This window comes from Microcaecilia unicolor, chromosome 8 (genome assembly GCF_901765095.1).
Source record: "Microcaecilia unicolor chromosome 8, aMicUni1.1, whole genome shotgun sequence".
Lineage (NCBI taxonomy): Eukaryota > Metazoa > Chordata > Amphibia > Gymnophiona > Siphonopidae > Microcaecilia > Microcaecilia unicolor.
The window spans coordinates 32,963,694-32,985,881 of record NC_044038.1 but is presented as its reverse complement, the minus strand read 5'-3'; the positions used below and the strand labels follow the sequence as shown (position 1 = coordinate 32,985,881).

At 42.3% G+C, this 22,188-nt stretch overlaps 1 protein-coding gene across 2 annotated transcripts in view; it reads right to left on the bottom strand.

Moving 5' to 3' along the window:
• MYH11 (myosin heavy chain 11) overlaps positions 1-22,188 on the bottom strand; it is a 215,621-nt gene that overhangs the window by 30,167 nt on the left and 163,266 nt on the right. For both annotated transcript variants that reach the window (XM_030212270.1, XM_030212271.1), the window contains 9 exons: positions 20,736-20,907; positions 18,441-18,653; positions 13,261-13,405; positions 12,895-13,101; positions 10,170-10,274; positions 8,989-9,141; positions 3,469-3,717; positions 764-976; positions 23-235 (listed from right to left, as the gene is read on the bottom strand). In XM_030212270.1, the coding sequence (XP_030068130.1) occupies positions 23-235; positions 764-976; positions 3,469-3,717; positions 8,989-9,141; positions 10,170-10,274; positions 12,895-13,101; positions 13,261-13,405; positions 18,441-18,653; positions 20,736-20,907 (1,670 nt within the window). The remainder of the gene's footprint in view (positions 1-22; positions 236-763; positions 977-3,468; positions 3,718-8,988; positions 9,142-10,169; positions 10,275-12,894; positions 13,102-13,260; positions 13,406-18,440; positions 18,654-20,735; positions 20,908-22,188) is intronic.

Genomic DNA, 22,188 nt, shown 5'->3' with positions numbered 1-22,188 from the left:
CAAAGTTGGTCCATTAAAGTACCTGTTTCACCAGCTGCCGCCTCTTCTCCTCATTCTGCTCATCTCTGGCCTGCAATTCTCTCTCGAACTGTGCTCTCAAGGCCTGCATGTTAACCTCCAGCCGAAGTTTTGCATCCTCCGCAGCCTGCAGCTCATCCTCCAACTCTTCCAGCTGTGTTTTCATCTCCTCCACTTGCTGTTCCAGGCCACGCTTAGATTTCTCCAGGTCATGGACCTTTCAGGGAAAAGGGGCAAATCAGTGGCTACAAGTACCCCATGTCTAATGACGTTTACAGAGATGTCAAGTCTGACTCATTAGGAAGGTGTTATGCTCATTTGAGGGCTGTCTCGTTCTCACTCTCCTTGAGCCCTTTCTTTCATTAGAACCTGACACTCTCTGCTTCTCTTTCTTCAGCATTTCTCCTGTCCCCTCCCCTGCATTCACTTTCCTCCTCTTTTCCTCCCCATCTTCTTCGCGTTCTCTTCTTTTCCCTTCTCCCAGACTGTCTCCCACGCCCTTCTCTTCCTTCTTTCCCTTATCACTCCTTCTTTATCTGCCAGTGGGGGCTGGGTCCCCTTGGGCCTGTGGCCCTTCTTTTCTTCTGGCGCTGGGGGTTGTGTCCCCAGTGATAGTGGCCCCTTCTTATTCTCATCTGCCTGTATAGATGTGCAAATAGACAGACGGGTGGACTCTCCCCAACAGAAGCTAACGCTTGAGCAAAATGTGCCTAGACAGGGTGAAATATGAATCTGAGGAACGTACGTTCTTGCCCACATCATCCTTGGAGCTGACCAGATCCTCCATTTCAGCCCTCAGCAGTTTGTTGACTCTCTCAAGTTCCTCTTTGGCTTCTAAAGCCTCTTCCAGTGCCCTAGCCAATGACAAAGCCTTTGTTTCCTTTTCTCTAGCATCAGCTTCTGCGCGGTCTCGTTCATCTGCAAACTTGGAGGAGATGTTCTTTTCTTCTGCTAACATCTGTAACGGCAGATGTGGAACAAAGCTTTCAGAACAGGATGATGAATAACTTCTTTCCAAAACTGGATAGTTCAATACAGCTATTACTTTGAATATATATCACTACAGTTTATCGAAAAAGTGCTCCTTACCATCCTATAGTCTGTTTATACAGATACCCCCCCCCCCCCCCAATATTAGCGCTATTTATCTGGCCAGGAACAGCTCCTGGACAGTTAAGTAGCATTAAGCTGGCTAAGCACTAATATTCAGCATGAGATAGCTGGCTATCTCACCTGAATATTAGCGCTTAGTGGCTACCCAGCTACTGTCTATGTCGCACGATATAGCCTGTTAGCGCCAATATTCATCAGCTGACCGACTAAGTTTAGCGGCCAGATAGACCTGTGTATCTGTGTATAGCAGGTCTATCTTTGGCTGCTATAGCTTAGCCAATCTGCCGATGAATATTGGCATAACCGGCTATGTTCATAGAGCCCAAAAAACCCCCCAGAAATTCAATGCGGGTCACCAGATATGGCTCAGCATGGAATTTCTGGGTTCACCACCAACTGCGGGAGTTAGCCGGGCTGCCTCCTGCGGTCTAAGTTTCGACCCCATAGTATATACTTCTTCAGCAAGTTAAACATATAAACATTAAGAGGTCAGTATTCATGGGATGGTGACCACTTAAAGATATGCAGATAAGTTACAATTATGTGGATTTTCAGTCACTGAATATGTGATCATAACTTTATGCAGATAAGTTATCCATTTAAAGATAGGACTGCTACTTTTGCTTTCAGACTTAAAAGGATTAATTTTACAAATAGCAACTGAATATCATAGTTCATTGAAATTTTAACTAAGCTAGCTGAACATATTCAATGTCAATATTCAGCCCCTGCAGTCAGCATTAAAAAAAACCCCACCAGTTGCAATGGTTAAAAAAAAAAGTCTAGATATCCGGACAATGGCCAGCACTGAATATCCAAATAAGACAGTCAACAGTGGTACTTACCAGATAGTTGCAAAATTCAGTCTGCTATCCAGATAAAAGGACAGCTTTCTATCTGTCCCAAGACAGCTGGATAAGTTATCTGGATAGCAGACTGAACTTTGCCACTATCTGGATAAGTACTATTGCTGACTGCCTTATTTGGAAAGTCAGTGCCAACCATTATCCGGATATCCAGATTATTTTTTGACCACTGCAACTGGTGTTTAAAAACAAATTTTGACTGCAGGGGTTGAATATTGACTCAGGATTAAGGTCTGGGTCTGCCTATGCTCCACCCCACATTATCTGCATAGTAGAGAGACTATCAGAAAGGATATACAGACGCACTATCTGGACAGCAGGTGCAGTTATCCGGATAAGTGCCTTTGAATACTGACCCTACAAATTCTTAGTTTCTGGGATGTTTAGAAGTTTGTACCACATTAAGTATTGAAGGATTTTGATCTATACCCTAGGCAATCTTGTTCCTTCGTGTCTTATCCTGCAAACATACAGTCAAATATTGGTTGGTGTGTGTGTGGGGGGGGGGGGGGAGGGGTTCAGTAAAGATTGCCCAAAGTTAGGCGCCAGGATGACACACGCCAAGCGTGAATTCTAGAAAGGCCATTCCAAGGAGAATGGCCTTTATAGAATACTAGCGTAGCATGCATTCTTGCACCTAACTTTAGGCACGAGCATTATGCGCCAAAGTCCTGGCAGTTAGGTATTCTATAACCCCATGCCTAATTTCCAGGCATGCCCCTGAATTGCCCATGCCCCTCCCATGGCCACACCCACTTTGGAGTTGAGCACCACGGCAATTAGGCCCAGGGATATAGAAGAGGGTGCATGGCATTTACATGTGTAACTATTAACTGGCTCCAATTAACACTTGTTAGGATCAATTGATTGATCCTTAGTGCTAGTTAAGAGCAATTAACCTATTAAGTTATGGACGAAAATTCACACCAAAGTTTGGGTGCCATATAGAGAATCTGGGTGATGGTTTATATCAGAAACCTCTAATGTACACCCTGTGGTGCGCTATTGTACAGAAAGGCATATGCAGATTGACTGCAATTAGGAGACGAACTCATGCAAGATGGGAGGATGTCTGGGCCCCTTTTATACAAGCATGCTCTGTATAATATTTATTTTTAAATAATATATATATAAAAAAAGGGACTTGATTCAGGTTGATATGAATCTGTTGGTTGAATGGTATTCTCATCCATGGGGGTAGGAGGGGGGAGGGAGGGAGGGGGCGCTATGTTGGGTCTGTTATAAAAGTTGAAGAGGAGCGTCTTACTGTATAGTGTTCATATCTCGAACAAAAACATGGAAGAATGGTCTTTCTTATTTCAGTTGGTTGGAGTGGTCAATCATTAAGTTTTGCTTTTGCTAACTATATGTTGGATGTTTTTGCTGGACAAATGTGTATTGATTTCTCAATAAACTTCTTCTACGAAAAAAAAAAAAGAAAGAAAGAAAGAAAGGCATATGCAGTTCAAACCTGATCAAATTTCTTTTGTTTCTTCTCCAGGTTAGACACCAGTTGGCGCTGGTTATCCAGGTCCACCACCAGATCATCCAGTTCCTGCTGCAGTCTATTCTTGGTCTTTTCCAGTTTGTCATAAGCAGCGGCTTTTTCCTCAAACTGCTGACTCATACCCTCGATATCTCTTTGGAGTTTCTTTTTGCCCTCTTCCAAGGCCTCCATTGAGCTGGCGTACTCCTGCAATTTCTTCTTGGAATCGGAGAGCTGGAATTGGAAATGGACATCAAAACAAGCCTTAGTATGTTTGTTCATTTTCACAAGCTTGCTACTTATGTTATCTTTCCGAAAACAACTGGGACATTCATCAACTTGGATAATCCGTTTGGCTCAATATTTTATGGCCTCTATTTTTTGAACAGATGGTGTCTCACACAAAAGAATGCTAAACGTAACTGTCCCACTAATGGCCTGCTGCATTAACTTGTGTATTATTTATTAATATGCGTACTTGTATTAGGTTTACTTCAAGGTATTGCTATTGAAATGCTTCTGGTAAATGCAGGTTAGAGTAGGCGCATTGTGGTGTAATGAATGTACTTTTACCCACCTATGGATGAGCAATTTTCAAAGAGCCCTTTATTCACAGTAAGAGTTTGTTCAACGGAACTATTTAATGGATTCCACACAGTGGATATTTCAGAGTGAACTTATAAGGCTATAAAATTATCTTATGGGCTAGACTCACTAAAATCACTACAACATTAATATGTGCTAACATGTATTAACATGCACCTTATTTACTGCAAATCCAATTTTATATAGTGCGGCCTATGTACTAATAATGTATATTTAACAGCATTAGCATGTGCTAATTTGATAGCACAGTTTAGTAAATCTAGTGCTATATTTGAATTAAGGACTGGAAACGTCTCTGGATGAATTCAGATCTGCAAACCTTACTAAGTTTTGCTTAGAAAATAACCAGGCTGAGTTTTGGCCAGTCTAATTCTGAATCTTTTCCTTCCCTTCCCCCAAAACCTAGATTTTTTTTTCTCAAATTAAATATGCGAGTAAATTTGCAAATTCAAACTACTAAAAATGAATACTCTGGATATACATGCATATATATTAATATTCATGCCTATCTGGCTCAAAAAGATTTACATCTGGCAAAGGAGATCTGTAATGAACCATAGATGTTCCACATTTATCCAAGCTGAACTGGGACCATCCCAATCAAGTTTTGAAGCTGATCCTGGTTTGACTTATGATGATGGCTTTTTTTTTATTTTTTATTTTTCAATGTCTTTATTGATTTACATTAAAAAGAACAAAACAGAAATGACAGTCTTAGAAAACAACAATGTTCAACTATTAGGACATCATCCCCTTAAGATACAAACTCAGTAATCAACCTATTGACCCAGTTTCTTCCACATATATGAGGATCACAAAGACTCTGATCTCTTCACATTGGCTTCCTATTCCTATGGTTGATATAACCAAAGCACAATTCCACCACATGTTCATATTCACATTATCTCTGGCCTTCCAATTAGGACGAGGGTGGTTTTAATACTGCTCACATAGCTGCAAAGTCCACCGATACTTTTTACCCGTTGACTTTGTACCAGTCTTCAAAGTGAAAGAACGTACTTTCTCTATGAAAAGAACCCACCAGCAACTGCACCTCTTTTTTCCAGCTAAAACGACCTGCATGTTTTTGATAATACAAAAGCATGTAAGTTGTTGCAAGCCCGGCCTTAACCCTACTCCCAGAAACGCTTCTGCTAAATGCAGGTTAAAGTAGGTGTGTTGTACTGTAATGCATATACTTTTACCGACCAATGAGTAGGCAATTTTCAAAGAGCCCATTTCTGCAAATAACACACTGTTCTATCCAAGCAAATCAATGGCTTTAAAAATTGCCTTCTATAGACAGGTAAGCCTCTGGCTTGAATGATTTTGGATTTAACACGAATTGGCTCCCTCTGCCCTGATTCTATTATTACGCTATCCATACACCTAGGGGATAATTTTATAAAGGTTATTCTGTACGTAAAGCTTTTTTATAAAATTGCACAGTCATATACGTGCATAAAGAGCATATGCACGGAAAGTGTTCTACTTTTATGCGATGTGTGCATAGCCTTGGGTATAGTTTAGGTGGTGTTGCGGAGTTTTTATGCATTTTATAAAATACACAGGTGCACACGTAGCATCCACTCATACATTTATACCTTCTTCAGGGCAATTACAAATGTGTGTGGTAGCATTCATGCGCTATTGCAGCTGGATAAGGAAGGGCATATAGGCACCCATGTTGACCTTATAAGCAGGCTTAAAGTGGGTAATTCTTATGGGTGTAAATGATTAGTATACCAGCTATATGTAAATTGTACATATGAGCATATGCGTGTCATATTTTATTGTCTTATTTTATTATATATGTCACTTTGGGGCCTTAAAAAACACACAAGGGTGGAAGAACGCCAACAAGTCTAAAGATGACCACTTCTGAAACCACGGTAGTTAAGAGCAGCAAATGAAGGTTTATTTGGTGCTCTTACTACCGTGGTTTCAGAAATGGTCATTTTTGGACTTGTTGGCGTTCTTCCACCCTTGTGTGGTTTTTTTTATCCTTCTGGTTTGTTTGTGGACGCATTGGACCCCCCCCCCCCTTTTCTACTTTGGGGCCCTTGCCATGCACCAATCCGGTAGCCCAGTGGTAGTTCCCACCCCCAGCACATGCCATTTCTGGTGCCGCAAAAATATGTTTTCTATTTTTGTAGCGCTGGTGTGTTACCACCGGGTTAGCACGGGAGTCCTTACCGCCACTTCAATGGGTGATGGGAAGTACTCCCCCCCCCCCCCCCAAAAAAAATGGCCGCACTGCAAGTGGTTCACATATTACATGGCCAGACAGCCTTTTACCTGCTGCGGTATAAAAGGGGCCTCAACGCGTGTCAAAAACACAGGCTGGCGCTAGCGCAGGCCCCCTTTTACCGCAGCTTAGTAAAAGGACACCTAGATTTGTAGATGGGCAGAGGTATAAGACATTTTTAAGTAAAATAAAATAAATAAAATGTTCCAAAGCACCTTGTTTATGGGTGAGTGTTCACATAGGTAAAGTTTGGTCGGAACGCTGGTGGGACGCACATTGACACACAGAGATTATAGAATACTATAACCTGTTTGCATTCTGTACTGAACAAGGTGTAATAATTTACACCAGCTCTATGGCTGGTGCCAAGTGACACTTAGAATATACAGTGGCATAGGAAGGATGGGGCAGTGGGGGCGGTCCGCCCCAGTTGCACGCTACTGGAGGGTGCAGAGAGCAGCCGCACGCCTGTCGGCTCCACTGGTTCCCTGCTCCCTCTGCCCCGGAAAAGGTTACTTCCTGTTCCGGGGCAGAGGGAGCAGGGAGCCAATGGAGCCGACAGGCGCGCAGCTGCTGTCTGCACCCTCCAGTAGCCAAGAATGCACCCGGGGGGGGGGGGGGTGGTTTGATGCGCCGGAGAGTGTCATTGCGCCGGGGAGGGTGTCGTGCTGCACCCTGGGGGGGACGGACACCGCTGCACCTGGGGGGGGGGGGGTATGCAGCAGTGATCTGCCCCAGGTGGCAGCCGACCTAGGATCGCCACTGAGAATATGGGCACATTCTTGACATGTTACACTGGTATTCCATAAAGTTTAGTTTACTTTAGTTTATTGGGCACTTGATATACTGCTCTTCACACAATAATCAAAGCGGTGTACAAATACAAAATTCAAGGAAATGGAAAAGAACTACAATATCAGTAATAATAGGGACAGAACAGTAAGAAAGCAAAAGGAAAAAAAACGGTCAGGGGACCAGCACCAGGCCAGACGACACCGCAAGATCGCCCAAGAGAAAGAAAAGGGAAGGCCTGAAGAAAGAGAAGGGATTTGAGAAGGGAGCGAAACCGAGGGTAGAATGCTCACTACGGAGTTCTACAGGCAGCGCGTTCATAGGCGCCCCGTATAAGAGGCTTGGGGAGGCTAACAGGCTCATTTTCAAAGCACTTAGCCTCCCAAAGTTCCATAGAAACCTATGGAACTTAGCCACCCAAAGTGCTTTGAAAATATGCCTCTTTTAAGCCTCCTCAGCCCAATCGTCGACTTCCGCTTGTGGTGCAGCCCACCCTCCCGCCCCGTGCATTTCATCTTTTATTTCCGTGGCAGCAACGTCAATGAAGAAAAAGAGTACAGGCTCGCCGCCAGCTTCTCCCTTCTCTCTGCACACAGTGTCCCGCTCTCGCGGAAACAGGAAATGCATCACCGCAGAAGGCGGGACACTGTGTGCAGAGAGAAGGGAGAAGCTGGCGGCGAGCCTGTAGTCTTTTTCTTCATTGACGTCGCTGCCACGGAGCGTATGGAGGTAAGCTCCGCCCCCTTTAGCCTCCCCAAACAGTTGGGCTACCGACCGTCTATGAGCGCGTTCCAAAGGAAGGAGGCAGTGCAGAAGAAAGCAGAATGCCGAGTAGACTCAAGACAGGAACAGTAAACGAGGGGTAGAGTCAGACAAGAAGAGAAGGCAGAGTGCAATGTATGAGAGGACATAGAAGACGAATGAGAGCAGAGAGGTAGGGAGGGCATCTGGAGTGTAAAACCTTATATGCCAAGGTGAGGATCTTAAATTGAGCCCGGAAAGGAATAGAGAACCAGTGATGGTGGGCTATTAAGGGAAATATGTAGTCAGATCTATGAGCACAAGAGAGTAATCGAATAGCAGTGTTCTGTATGGTTTGGAGACGCTTAAGAGTTATTTTGGGGAGACCGGAGTAGATGATTTGATATAGTCTAGTCTAGAAAAGCGGGTACCTAGTTTCCATTATAAATAGGTGCCAAGTAGGCACCCCTTTATAGAATTACCCTCCAAATGGCTGCCATTTTGAACTCACGTAAGCATCATGCTATAAAATCAGGCCCTTGGTGCTCATGCAAATATCCAAATCCCAACCAGAATCTTAGGGAATATGGGAAGCTGTAAGCCTTTTGCCATTTTAAGTAATTTTATTTAGGGCCCTGTTTACAAAGGCATGCTAGCATTTTAGCATGCGCTACCCATGTAGACGCCCATAGCAGTATTATGGGCATTTACATGGTTAGCGCACACTAAGACCCTAGCACGCCTTTGTAAGCAGGGCCATTAATGTAATATCTTAAAAAATAGCAAGTTGTAGATGGAAATATCAATATTTTATTTTATTCAGAAATTGTCATATTTTAAAATAAGCTGGTGCACATGACAGAAGGAATAACATATCATGATCAGAGCAGAATTCCATATTTTGTAGGCTCCAAAACGGTCACACTCCTGTCTGACTTTGAACACGGTATTTCACTTCTTTGTCCCTCATTGTAGTTTCTCCAACTATATTTATTACAGAGAATACTTTGTCTTTGTAAAGGATTTCATTTTTGTTCTTTTCTTGTTAATATTCATTCATGTTTGGATTTACTACTTCTGCTGTTTGGAAGAGAGAAGTTTAATAATATGACCAGCACCTGGACTGTCAGAGTTGAAATGTGCCGTTCCAAATTCTGTTTTGCTTCTGTTTCCTCTTCCAGCTGCTCTTGAAGACTGTTCCTCTCATCTTCCACTTGCCGGAGCTTTGTGGTAGCATTTAGTTTCTGCCGTGTTTCCTCCTGGAGCAACTCCTACGCAGAAAGAGAATGAACATGCAATCTTGGTTGTGTTTTCTAATGCATATTAGAAATGTATCTTTGGAAAACCCACAAAAATTAGCAAGCATGTGAAATGATTGGGTGATGAGTAATAACCTTCAAATAGACCTGCAATGCCAGTGATGTCTTGTTGATATACACACACCATTCTCTGTTGGTTTGGTCAACATGTGACACACCTCATATTCGATGAAGTTACATACATGGGAGCTGGCGTAAGGTTTGTCGCAGTCAACAACCCAATCTTTGGTGCGCTGGCCGCTGATCATTGGGGGTAAATATGTTTAGCCCTGTTTAGCATGCATTTGCATGCTAGTTGCGTTCAGAGCCCTCAAGCGCGTTGTTTCACACGCTCGAGGGCTCTGATCATGGGGCGGTAGGAAACGCCGGCGCTAGTATGGTGCTAACAGCCTCTAGTGCCAGCATTTGCTTCTGATCATCCCCCTGTAAGGGCCCTATTTACAAAGGCACGCTACAGCATGCGTTAACCGTGTGCTAATTTTTAGCATGCACTAAAAACACTAGCGCGCCTTTGTAAACAGGGCCCTAAGATATTCAATGCTGGTCCCTAGATTACACCTAATGTTGAATATCCAGGTCATTTATTGACTGTGGCAGTCGGTGCTTTTACAATTGCTGACTGTTGTGGACTTAATATTGGCCTGACTGTCTTTAAGATATATGTGCATTTTGAAAGCACCAGTTAAAGGGTCAGTTACATCTTTAAAAGTTAATAGGCAGAAGTGCTGCTGAATACTCTTTCATACTCTTTCCCTTTTTTACGAGTGTACCTTCAAATATTTACGTAACTCATCTTGAGCTACTACTGAAAAAGGTGTGATCTAAATCCAAATAAAAATAATTTGTCATGAGGGGAAATAGCAGAAACTAGGATAGCTACCTTTATGTGTTCTTATACTAAAGTGGTTCACTGCCCCTTTTCTCTTTTGCTTGTACAGAAATGTATTGTTAGCAGTGGTTAAAGTGGTGTGATGTCCTACCTGAGTATCTTGCAGCTGAGACCCCAAGCTTGCAACATCCTTAGCGAGTTTGATGGACTTGCTTTCAGCTTCCGTGAGAAGGACAGTGACATTCTCAACTTCAACCTAAAGGAACAGAAACAGTTTAGGTAAGAAGATGGCACCACAGTCTATATACAGCTGATAGCTCTTCCTCTCACAAGGGGGCCTTTAGTTGGGTGCCCCAATAATGTGCAATGGGAACGTATTCTATAATGGTACCTGGGTGCCCAGGTGTTGTTACGGGATTCTAGCATAACCCGGTTTCAGAACTCCTAACTTTCAGGCACCCGCAGCCATAGACTTGGCATAACAGGCAGCTTATATGCAGTAGGAACCTGTGTAACTTACAGTATCCTGTAAATACATGTGTAAGTGGGAACCCCACCCATGTCCCGCCCATGCTTTGCCCACATGCCTGCCCCCTTGTAGTTATACAGTAAAACAGCAACATGGTAAATGAAAGCAGATAAAGTCCTGACTGGTCCACCCAGATTGCCCAACAAGGCAGCCCGAGCTTCACCTGCCACTCTGTGCACTGCTTCATGACTGAACACTGACCTCACGACCAAGGCAGTTGCCAATTTGTTACCAGGCCTATCACATATGGGAAGTTCAATATGATGCCAAAATATCATAACATCATGCCAATAATCTGAAGAGTGGTGTTATAATTATGGCCTCAGTCACATTCATTAAGGATAATGATTAAACTAACAATCCAACCTTATTGCTAATTAACATTTTACTCTCTAATTTCAACCTTACGATGTCTTCCATTCACCCATGGAGATATATAACACCCATACAACATAGCATATGATACAAATTTGATATAAAATATGCATACTTGATCCTGCCCTGTCTTTAACATTTTCAGATCAGACCATAGAAGTTTGCCTGGAACTGCCTTACTTCCCAATTATCCAACTACTGAAGTCACTGTAGAAGTCCACTCCAGTCCATCCCACTCTATCATTGTAATTTTGTAAAGACACTGGCCTCATTTCCCAACTTACAGCTACTGTACTTGCTAAAGCCCACTCCAGCCCCTCCTAATCTGTCTCTGCAAGTTTTGAGACACAGACTGTAGAAATCTGCCCAGTACTGGGCTTACTTCCCAATTTATAAGCTATGGCTCTTATGTACATCTTTATAGAATAACACTTTGGGCTCTTATACGCATAAGTGCTAGTTTTTCTCTGCATTTATGTGTGCAAGAAGCGCATAACCGCTGCAGCATAGTTAGAATTGCCCATTGCATGTTTTTAATAATTCAGCTGATTTAGTTGGCCCACTCTGCAATAAATACTGGACAATTCTGCAGCCAGACTTCAACATTTTTCCCCCTGTTGACTCATTTCGATACCATGGCATTATCCTTGATTCCAAACGTTCATTTGACAGGCATGTCTCCCTTATCCTTCAGCGTGCCCTCTGTCTTATTCGCACTGTATCCAAATTCCTGAATTTTTCATCATTGCACATTCTTATTCATGCATTTATGATCTCCCATCTGGATTATTGAAACGCTATCTTCTCTGAACTTCCTGCTTATTAGGTTCGCTGACTTCACACTCTCCAGAATGCTGCTGCTCATTTCTTGTATAAAGCCCACAGGGCTGAGCTAGCCTCCCTTCTTCTGTTCCATCTTCATTGGCTTCCAATAAAATTTTGCATCTGGTTCCCCTTCTTACCTTGCCTCACTGATCATCCCTTATACCCCTTCTCACTCCCTTCGTTGCCTGGATTCCCCTCAACTTACCCTTTCCTCTCCCAGTCTGGAACATTATGAGTCCACTTGCCTCTTGGCCTTCTTTTTCATTGTGCCCAAGTTGTGGAATGATCTCCCTCCCGCCGTAAGATCCAACCTTTACTTTCCTTGGTTCACGTCGCAATTAAAGACACATTACTTCCACTTTAGCTTTTGGCTCCTTGTCTGAATTTCCTAATACTTGAGACTCAGTCCTCATGTATTTGTGAATGTACTTGCGTATTTTAATTTGTGTAACTATTTTGGTTTGATTCTCAGGCTGACTGACCTCTTTTCTATTGTAACTCTGGCATTCCTTTCTCAGAGGTTCTACTGCTATGTAAACTGCCGTGACCTTCTATTAGCAATAGCGGTAGATCAAGTATAACAATAAACAGAAACATTTTGAAATTCTTCCTAGCTCCTATTCTATGCTCAAATTAAGAACAACTTGACGAATGGAAATTCCTTAATTTCAACTCAGGTCTAAGAGACGTTTATGTTGGAGGGTTAATCAGTCACTTGAAAATGTAACATCTAAAAATATTTTGTATTGCAAAATGTAGAGGTTTGCAAAAAGACATCACATAAGGTTTAAATCTCTCTGCGATCTGGCTGGAATCTTTTTTGAGGCATATGAAAAAGTGTACATCTCTAATTATTAACCATGTTCCATGGGCACATTAGTGCTCATACATCTATTTTTTAGATTGTAAGCTCTTTTGAGCAGGGACTGTCTCTTTGTATCAGGTGTTCAGCGCTGCGTGCGTCTGGTAGCGCTATACAAATGCTAATAATAATAATAATAGTCCTTCCCTGATTTTTAGAATTTGCATTGGCAAATTTAAAATGGAATAGTGGACGAAAATGGAATTGCTGGTTACAATGAGTAGATCACTAGCATTGATATACTTTATTACACAGGCAGCAGTCGTCCTCTCACATTGCACTTACCTGTAACTTATGGCTCTTCTCCACGAATTCACTCCTGACACGTTCACTGTCGCTGTACTTGGACTGCAGCTCCTGTAGCTGAACTTCCAGCTTCTTCTTTTTGTGTTCTACCTCTTGCTTGGCCTGGTTTAATGATCTAACCTCATTGCTCAAGTCAGCATTTTCTTTATCCATTGCCTGTTTGGTTTTCTCCAAGTTTACTTTGACCTACAGACAGAGAAAGTAAAACAGAAATAACTGTCTCTCTTTTGTGGCATGCAGGGGTAACCTAATAACAATGATCTTAAAATATTCTGGAAGATGAAGAGGTGTTTTTAAACCCTGCTTTGCTCAATAAGGTTCCTTGGTTTTTAGATTTTTTTTTACCCGTTTTACTTGCTCCAGTTGCTCGGTTAGCTCTTCCACAGCCTGGGTGTGTTTCTGCCTCATCTCTTGAACCTGGGCTTCATGTGTTCGCGATTCTTCTTCCAGAGCCCTCTTCAGCACTGTCAGTTCCTGCTCTCTCTTAGCTCTGAAAAGAAATTCACATCCAAGAAATCATTATTAAACAGCCAACACTAGTCAATTCTACGCAGAGGAATAATTATACAGAAAAGCTGGTTCACACTTGCCGTTTTAGTGCAAACAGGACTGGAATATGAGACAGCAATAAAGGCAATGACCTAGGAGATCAATATTCGATAGGGTGGCTGCTGCATGGACTTATTCGCTTATCTTTAGGCTGATTTTCAACCAACCTAGAAGTTTAAGTAGGGCGGCTGAATATGAAGCCCTAAACTTAAATTAGGACAGCTATTTGTGTGGTTTACTTAGAAGGATAAAGTTATCTGGATGGCACTGAACATTGGTGCTATCCACATAATGTATGGACCTAACCCCAAAAACACTTCCTGGCCTGCCTCAAGTTATGCATTGGCTGGTCCTGAATTTAAAAAAGAAGACGAAGAAGAAACGATCTACATCCCATTTAAACATGATCTAAAGGAAATTTCCAACAACATCAACCAAAGTCTCCATATCATGTATTCATGGGTGGATGATTTTCGATGGAAACTTAATGCAGAAAAACCCAATGCCTAATACTCACCTCTCAACATAACAAGAACAAATTCACAGCCATCAACACACCAAATCTGAACCTTCCTATTTCAGACAACCTAAAAATTCTTGGAGTTACCATCGACCGACACCTAACAATCGAAAGCCACGTGAAAAACACAACCAAGAAGATGTTCCACTCAATGTGGAAATTAAAAAGAGTAAGACCTTTCTTCCCAAGGAATGTTTTTCGTAACTTGGTACAATCAATGGTGCTCAGTCATCTAGATTACTGCAACGCACTCTACGCCGGCTGTAAAGAACAAATAATCAAGAAATTTCAGACAGCCTAGAACACGGCAGCTAGACTCATATTCGCCAAAACAAAATATGAAAGCACTAAGCCCCTACGAGAAAAACTACACTGGCTCCCACTTAAAGAATGCATCACGTTCAAAATTTGCTCCCTTGTTCACAAAATCATTCATGGAGATGCACCAGCCTACATGTCAGACCTGACAGACTTACCACCCAGGAATGCCAAAAGATCATCCCGCACATTCCTTGATCTGCACTTCCCTAACTGCAAAGGTCTAAAATACAAATTAATGCACGCGTCAAACTTTACCTACTTAAGCACACAGTTATGGAACGCACTGCCACGCAACTTAAAAACGAGCTACGAACTAACGAACTTCCGCAAACTACTGAAGACCCATCTCTTTAACAAGGCTTACCACAAAGATCAACCAATGTGAATATACATAACTCCTCCACACATAGTTAGAACTATCTTATAATATCTGCTTGTTATACAACTATCATGTCTTATCATTATCATGTTGCCAAAGATTCTTCTGTAACACTAAATGCCTAATTTCTATTATATTTCCACTATTCATGACGTATTGTAAGCCACATTGAGCCTGCAAAGAGGTGGGAAAATGTGGGATACAAATGCAATAAATAAAATAAAAATAAATAAATAAAGATTTATTTGGTTAACTAAAATAGCATTGTACCTTGTTAGTCCACTTTTAAAGGTAATGAATAGAACTAAAACAAAACCAGAAAAAAACAAACCAGAGATAATATGATACCTCTTCTACTGAACTAATTCAATACATTTTTTTTACTAGCTTTCAAAGGCAATACCTTATTTTTCGGGTCAGAAGATTCTGCCTTCAGAAGCTAGTCAACAAGGGCCAATATTCAAAATGATTTCATTGGCCAGGAGAGCTCCCGGCCATTTAAATCACCTGTCCTGGGCTAACAGGGAATTTTCAGTGGCACTAAAATGGTAAGGGGAGGTCATCCCCGATTCCCTCCGGTGGTCATCTGGTCAGTTCGGGCACCTTTTCACGGCTTGGTCGCAAGAAAAAATGGACCAAGTAAAGTTGGCTAAGTGCTCGTCAGGGACACCCTTCTTTTTTCCATTATTGGCCGAGGACACCCATCTCCTAATCACGCCCCAGTCCCGCCTTTGCTACGGTGCTGACACGCCCCCATGAACTTTGGTCATCTCCGCGACGGGAAGCAGTTGAGGATGCCCAAAATTGGCTTTCGATTATGCCAATTTGGGCGACCCTGAGAGAAGGACGCCCATCTCCCGATTTGTGTCGGAAGATGGGCGCCCTTCTCTTTTGAAAACAAGCCTGATAATGTTCCGGGGTGGAGTTGTCACTTAGTCGGTTAAGATAAACCACATAATTAGGACCGTATAAAAGTCAGTCTTATCTTTATGCAGTTTACCGTAGCCAATTATGTGCTGAATATCATACTTAATCGGCTATGTTTTCTCCATCTCTCTATACCCGTAAATTCAATGCCAGAGCCTGGAATTTCAGGGGATAACGCCAGCGGCAGTCATCAAATGCTAACTGCACCGGCTGAATATCGGTTCCAAAATGTACTAAGTTAGTCCAATAAAAATGGTACCAACTAATCTTCCTTTTTTTGTTTTGTTTTATTTCTATTCATTACCTTTGGTTAATTATGAAAGTAACAGTATAAATCCTTGTAAACCTTTTTCTAAACTCTCAGTTTCAACCCTCTCATTCTGTGTAGTGCGTCAAACGTTAGGTGCCGATTTAGTAGAACTTCTGTGCTACAGTGACAGCTATGTGCCAAAAGGGGGGAGGGTTTGAAAACAAATAGGAGGAAATATTTTTCACTCAACGAATAGTTAAGCTCTGGAACTCTTTGCCGGAGGATGTGGTAACAGCAGTTAGCATATCTGGGTTTACAAAAAGGTTTGGTCAAGTTCCTGGAGGAAAAGTCCATAGTCTGCTATTGAGAAAGACATGGGGAAAGCTACTGCTTGCCCTGAGATTGGTAGCATGGAATCTTGACACTATTTGGGTTTCCGCCAGGTACTTGTGGCCTTGATTGGCCACTGATGGAAACAGGATACTGGGCTAGATGAACCATTGGTCTGACCCAGTATGGCTATTCTTATATTCTTATGTTATGTTCTTAAGTGCCATATGTCCTTAAAGAGACTACAAACCCTTCAAAATATGACCCCGACTACTATGTTGCGCTCATCATTTTGATCATACAACTCTTTATTGAAACAATATCATTGGCTCCCGGTTCACCAACGCATTATTTATAAAGTGGCTATCCTTACCATTTAAAGCTTTCAGGCTAGGCTTTTCTGACTATCTTTCCTCCCCTATTCACCAGCAAGAGTTCTCCGGTCAATTAACGATCATTGGCTAGTCCTTCCGAGTCCCAAATTTGCTCGTCTTGGATCTACCAGACATAGCTGTCTTTCTCCTTACATTGAGAAGGCAAATCTTATCCCACTTGTGCATGCCATGATAACATCAAGACTGGATTACTGTAATGCACTCTACACTGGTCTGACTACAAAGAGTCTGCACCAGCTCCAATTGATTCAGAATGCTACAGCAAGACTAATAGAAGGTTGCAAGTGATGTGACCAAATCACACCATTTTTGCAAAAACTTCACTGGCTACCAGTACAATAGAGGGCTAAATTTAAAACTATGTCTGATCTTTAAGGTCCTTAAAGGAAATGGCCCCGAGTACTTGAAGAACAGGATGACCCTCTACACACCTCCAAGGACACTAAGGTCCTCCCAAGAGGTATCCCTAACCACACCCTCTCCAAAAGACTTACATGATATGATACCCACAAGTGAGCCTTCTCCAGAGTAGTACCCACACTCTGGAAGGCACTCCCTGAAAGGCTCTGCTTAGCACAAGACTATCTCTACTTCAGAAAGAAGGTGAAAGCTTGGCTCTTCAACCAGGCCTTTAATGGAAGATGTAACTAACTTGTTAGTCTCACTCACACACACAAGGAGTGACTCAGGTTGCACCTACTGCAGCGGGACATGTTTATCCATGCCTACCCTAGCTGAGATAACATTTTATCATCTCTCTGTCCTCATATGCAACTTTCTTTAAATTAGTCACCTTATTTTCTAACTCCTCTTACTCTCTTACCTATCTATATGCTCCTTCTTTGCTTATACCCTACGCTGTCTATTAAAATGTTCTATTACGTACGTTTGGCATTGTAAGTAGTGTACTATGCCATACTTTGTATCATTATTTGAATATTTTTACTGCTGTAATTGTCTAATGCTTCTGCTTGATTTATTCTTACTGTACACTGCCTTGAGGGAATTCTTTCAAAAAGGCGGTAAACAAATCCTAATAATAAATACAGAAAATAAATAGCGCTTTCTTCTTTTTATCACCACACATCTGGAATAATCTTCCCCTTCTTCTTCATAGTAACTTGTCTTTTCGCAATTTTAAATCTGAACTGAAGACATGGCTGTTTAAACAGGCCTTCGAAGAAGCAGACTGACAGGAGCCACCAGCGAAACCCACCCCCGGACACCCTGACCAGTTTTTACTTTGTTTCTCTCCCTCACCCTTTTTTTACCCCAGTTTGCTCTCCTTTTGTGTGACTGTTTTACTTTCCTATTTTTTTTTAATGGAGTTTCTTTCTTTTCCTTAAACTTATAGGGGCTGATATTCAGGCTATGGGAGTTAGCCCTGCTAACTCCCGTGGTCCACGGTGATGCCAGATATTCAATGCTGGGTCACTTCCGGTGACTGGCATTGAATGTCCGGATTATTGTTTAGCTGGATTCAACATAATCAGCTAAATAGATATCTAGACTTAGCCAGTTATCTTTGAAATCGGACAAAGATATCTCACATTTTCAGGCGGCCATATTTGGATGTAAAACTTGGGCTGAAAATCAGCAGATAGCCGGTTATGTCATCCGATTTAACTAGTTATCTGCTAGCTACTAACTGGCAATATTCAGCAATGGATAGCCAGCTATCCCCTGCTGAATATTGCCGGAGCACCGGTTATGGGGCATTTAACCAACCAGATTCTGGTCGGTTAAATGCTTTTGAATCGAACCAACTTCCCATGGTTCTCAGGCTACTCCTCCACTCCACCAAGATGCCACTTAGACGTTATGTCTTATCATACACAACATATCTGTGTATACCTGAGTTCTTGCTGGGTTGCAGTGCTGTCCAAGGTGTCTTCAAGCTCTGTTTTCAAAGCCTCCAGCTCCTCTGCAAAGTCCCTCTTTTGCTTTTCCGCCTTGTTTCTTGCTGCTTTCTCTGATTCCAAGTCCTCCTGGAGGTCAGAGATATGTGATTCCAGCTCACGGATTTTTTTGAGGGCATTATTTTTTTGAGCTGTTTCATCTTCAAGCCTGAAAGAATAAACCAACACCTTAGTATATTTTGTATGTGTCTGAGGTCAGTGCTTAAAAAGCTCTGGCTGCCCAGCAGCAGAATTAGGTGGCAATGATTAGCTCTTTTGAAAACTGGCTGGGGCTGAGCACACAAATTTAGGTATCTAGTTTTAAATTCCTCTCTGAACAGACCACCCGAACCCTCGTCCACTCGCTCGTCACCTCTCGTCTTGACTATTGCAACCTTCTTCTCACTGACCTCCCGCTTAACCATCTATCCCCCCTTCAATCTGTCCAAAATTCTGCCGCACGTCTTATCTACCGCGTGAACCGATACTCTCATATCACCCCTCTCCTCAAGTCACTTCACTGGCTCCCGATCCGCTACCGTATACAGTTCAAGCTTCTCCTTTTAACTTTCAAATGCACTCGATCTGCAGCCCCCCAGTACCTCTCTACCCTCCTCTCCCCGTATGCTCCCGCCCGTAACCTCCGCTCTCAGGACAAATCACTCCTATCTGTACCCTTCTCCACCACCGCTAACTCCAGACTCCGCCCCTTCTGCCTCGCATCACTATATGCCTGGAACAGCCTTCCTGAGCCCATACGTCATGTGCCCTCCCTGCCCATCTTCAAGTCCTTACTCAAAGCCCATCTCTTCTCCCTTGCTTTTGGCGCATAACCATCTTCCCCACTCATGATACCTACACTGACTACATAGTTTGTAACCTTTAGATTGTAAGCTCTTTTGAGCAGGGACGGTCCTTCCCCATGTTAAACTTGTACAGCGCTGCGTAACCCTGGCAGTGCTATAGAAATGCTAAGTAGTAGTAGTAGTAGTAGTAGTAAATGAACCCATTCAAACTCTGGGCATTCCCAGGGCTGGGGTTAAATTGAAGGAATAGATTTAAGTGGCTAATATTTATCTGTTGCAGCCCAAGATCTGAGATAGAACAAGCTCTTGCTTCCGCCCTTCCATCGATCCACAAATTTCCTCCTTTTCCCTTACTCAAGACCCCTGTCCCATGCGGAGACCACTAGCGCATCCCCTATAGCAGAAGACCAGACTTAGGAATCCAACTGAAACCCAGCATGGGCCAGCATAGGCTCTTTTAGGATTAACAAATTAGCTATTTATGTTTAAATCTTTTTTATTAAATGCTCAAATATACAATATTCAACATTGAAACACACATGTATTCCTATTACATAAGATCTGTTACAGGTCAAAGTAATCCTGCAAATTAGCTATTTATAAACACAAACTGAAAATTATTATCTTAGACCTCCCCTAATCTCTCCTGTCTAGTGCTGACCAAAATAAGCAGTTTTACAAAAAAAAAACAAAAAACCTATATCCCTCAGGAGCAGCTGCAAATCCCAACATTGATCTTGGTGATCAAAGATGTGCCCTTTCTGAAATCAGGAATACATGCACATCCTGCAGAGTTACACATATAAATTCCAGCTTTCTAAAGCTGGGATTTCAATGTTTATTCAATATTCATGTGTAAGTGCCAGTATTTGCATCTGCAAATCATGAATAGGGCTTCTAAAATAAGGGCCAAAGTGTGGTCATGATACTGCCGCTACCTGGATAATTTCCTCACCTGTCCTTCCTCACCTTTTTCTTACACAAATAACATTGGATTATTCAGTGATTTAAATGACCCGATACTACCTGTATAGTTTTTAAAAACCTACGGTCAGGCAAGTTTGAATGCACTGCTTGTTTTGAGTATCGGCCCCAAATGTACCCATGTTGGTAAAATGTTTAGAAAGAAATATTTTTGTGCATAGCTTGGGATCCAAGAAAGCACAAAGGCAGACGGTCTGCAAGCTCCAAGGTGGAAAAAGTACAGAGCAGATCGTAAAGAACGTAATTTATTAAACAATTAAAAATATAATAAAAAATAATAATAATATAAATACATATGGGCTTACTTTTCATATGTATTTATATTATTATTATTTTTTATTATATTTTTAATTGTTTAATAAATTACGTTCTTTACGATCTGCTCTGTACTTTTTCTAGCTTGGGATCCAACCATCCTCCTTCTAAACCTTTTATGCACATGACTGGCAGTGACCGAATACCTGGCAAGAGCAGCCTGTAGCTCTTCCTCCTTCTTGGCGAGCTGCACCTTCAGTTCAGCTATCTGCGCCTGCAAGTCTGCGATCTGCTCATGAAGGTCACTGGTTTCTCCTTCTAACTTCCGTTTTATTTTCTCCAGTTCTTGTCTGCCCTTCTCTTCTTTCTTTAAACGCACTGAAAAAGAAAAAGACAAGGACTCCCTTCAGGAAAGGGCTGAACCCCAAAACTCACACCTAAGTCCTCAATCACAACGCAAAACACAAGGAGATTTGCCGAACAACGCACAGTTTCTACATGAGGTCAGCAGATTGTGCATCAGGGTAATTATGCATAAGCCCCTGAATTCTGTAAAAGTTACTAAAAATTGTACTCGCAAATTAATTGAGCAAGCTAATTAGCACTGAAAATTGACTTGTTAATAAGCAATTATTGGCACTAATTAGATTTAATTTGGAATATATGCGTGTAACTTTAGGTGCAGGATCCGCACCTAAACTTTACACGCATTCAAAAAGGGGGCGCAGAAACGGGAGGGTCATGGGCAAAATGGGGGCATTCCTAAAATTAATACACATGGAGGGGCATAATTGAAAGGGACGCACAAGTTTTGTTGAGGACGTCCTCGCAAAACATCCCGATGGAGGGGCGTGGAAACCCATATTATCGAAACAAGATGGACATCCATCTTTCATTTCGATAATACAGTCCGGGATGCCCAAATCTTGAAATTTAGGTCTTCCTAGACTTGGTCGTTTCTGATTTTCGGCAATAATGGAAACCAAGGACACCCATCTCAGAAACGACCAAATGCAAGCCCTTTGGTCTTGGGAGGAGCCAGCATTCGTAGTGCACTGGTCCCCCTCACATCCCAGGACACCAACTGGGCACCCTAGGGGGCACTGCAGTGGACTTCTTAAATTGCTCCCAGGTACATAGCTCCTTTACCTTGTGTGCTGAGCCCCCCAAAACCCACTACCCACAACTGTACACCACTACCACAGCCCTTACGGGTGAAGGGGGGCACCTAGATGTGGGTACAGTGGGTTTCGGGTGGGTTTTGGATGGCTCACATTTACCACCACAAGTGAAATAGGTAGGAGGGTGGGCCGATTTGTGTCGAAAGATGGGCGTCCTTCTCTTTCGAAAATAAGCCTGATAGCTATAGAATACAGGGTAAATGCGCTTAATTTAGGGGCAAAGATTTGCACCACATTTCAGTGTTCATGCCAAACTCCACACCTCTGCATATCCACTGGCAAAGTTCAAACCTTCATTTCATGGCGCATCCTTTTACGCCAGTTGGTATTTTATATAAAAGACCATTTATGCATGCATGAGGCCACAGAAGTGCAAAAATAACCTTATAAAATTATCACCTCTAACCATTGGGTGGTGTAACCTTTTTTTCATGTGCGTTGGAGTCTACTGATTCAATATGTGATATCTAGTTCTTAT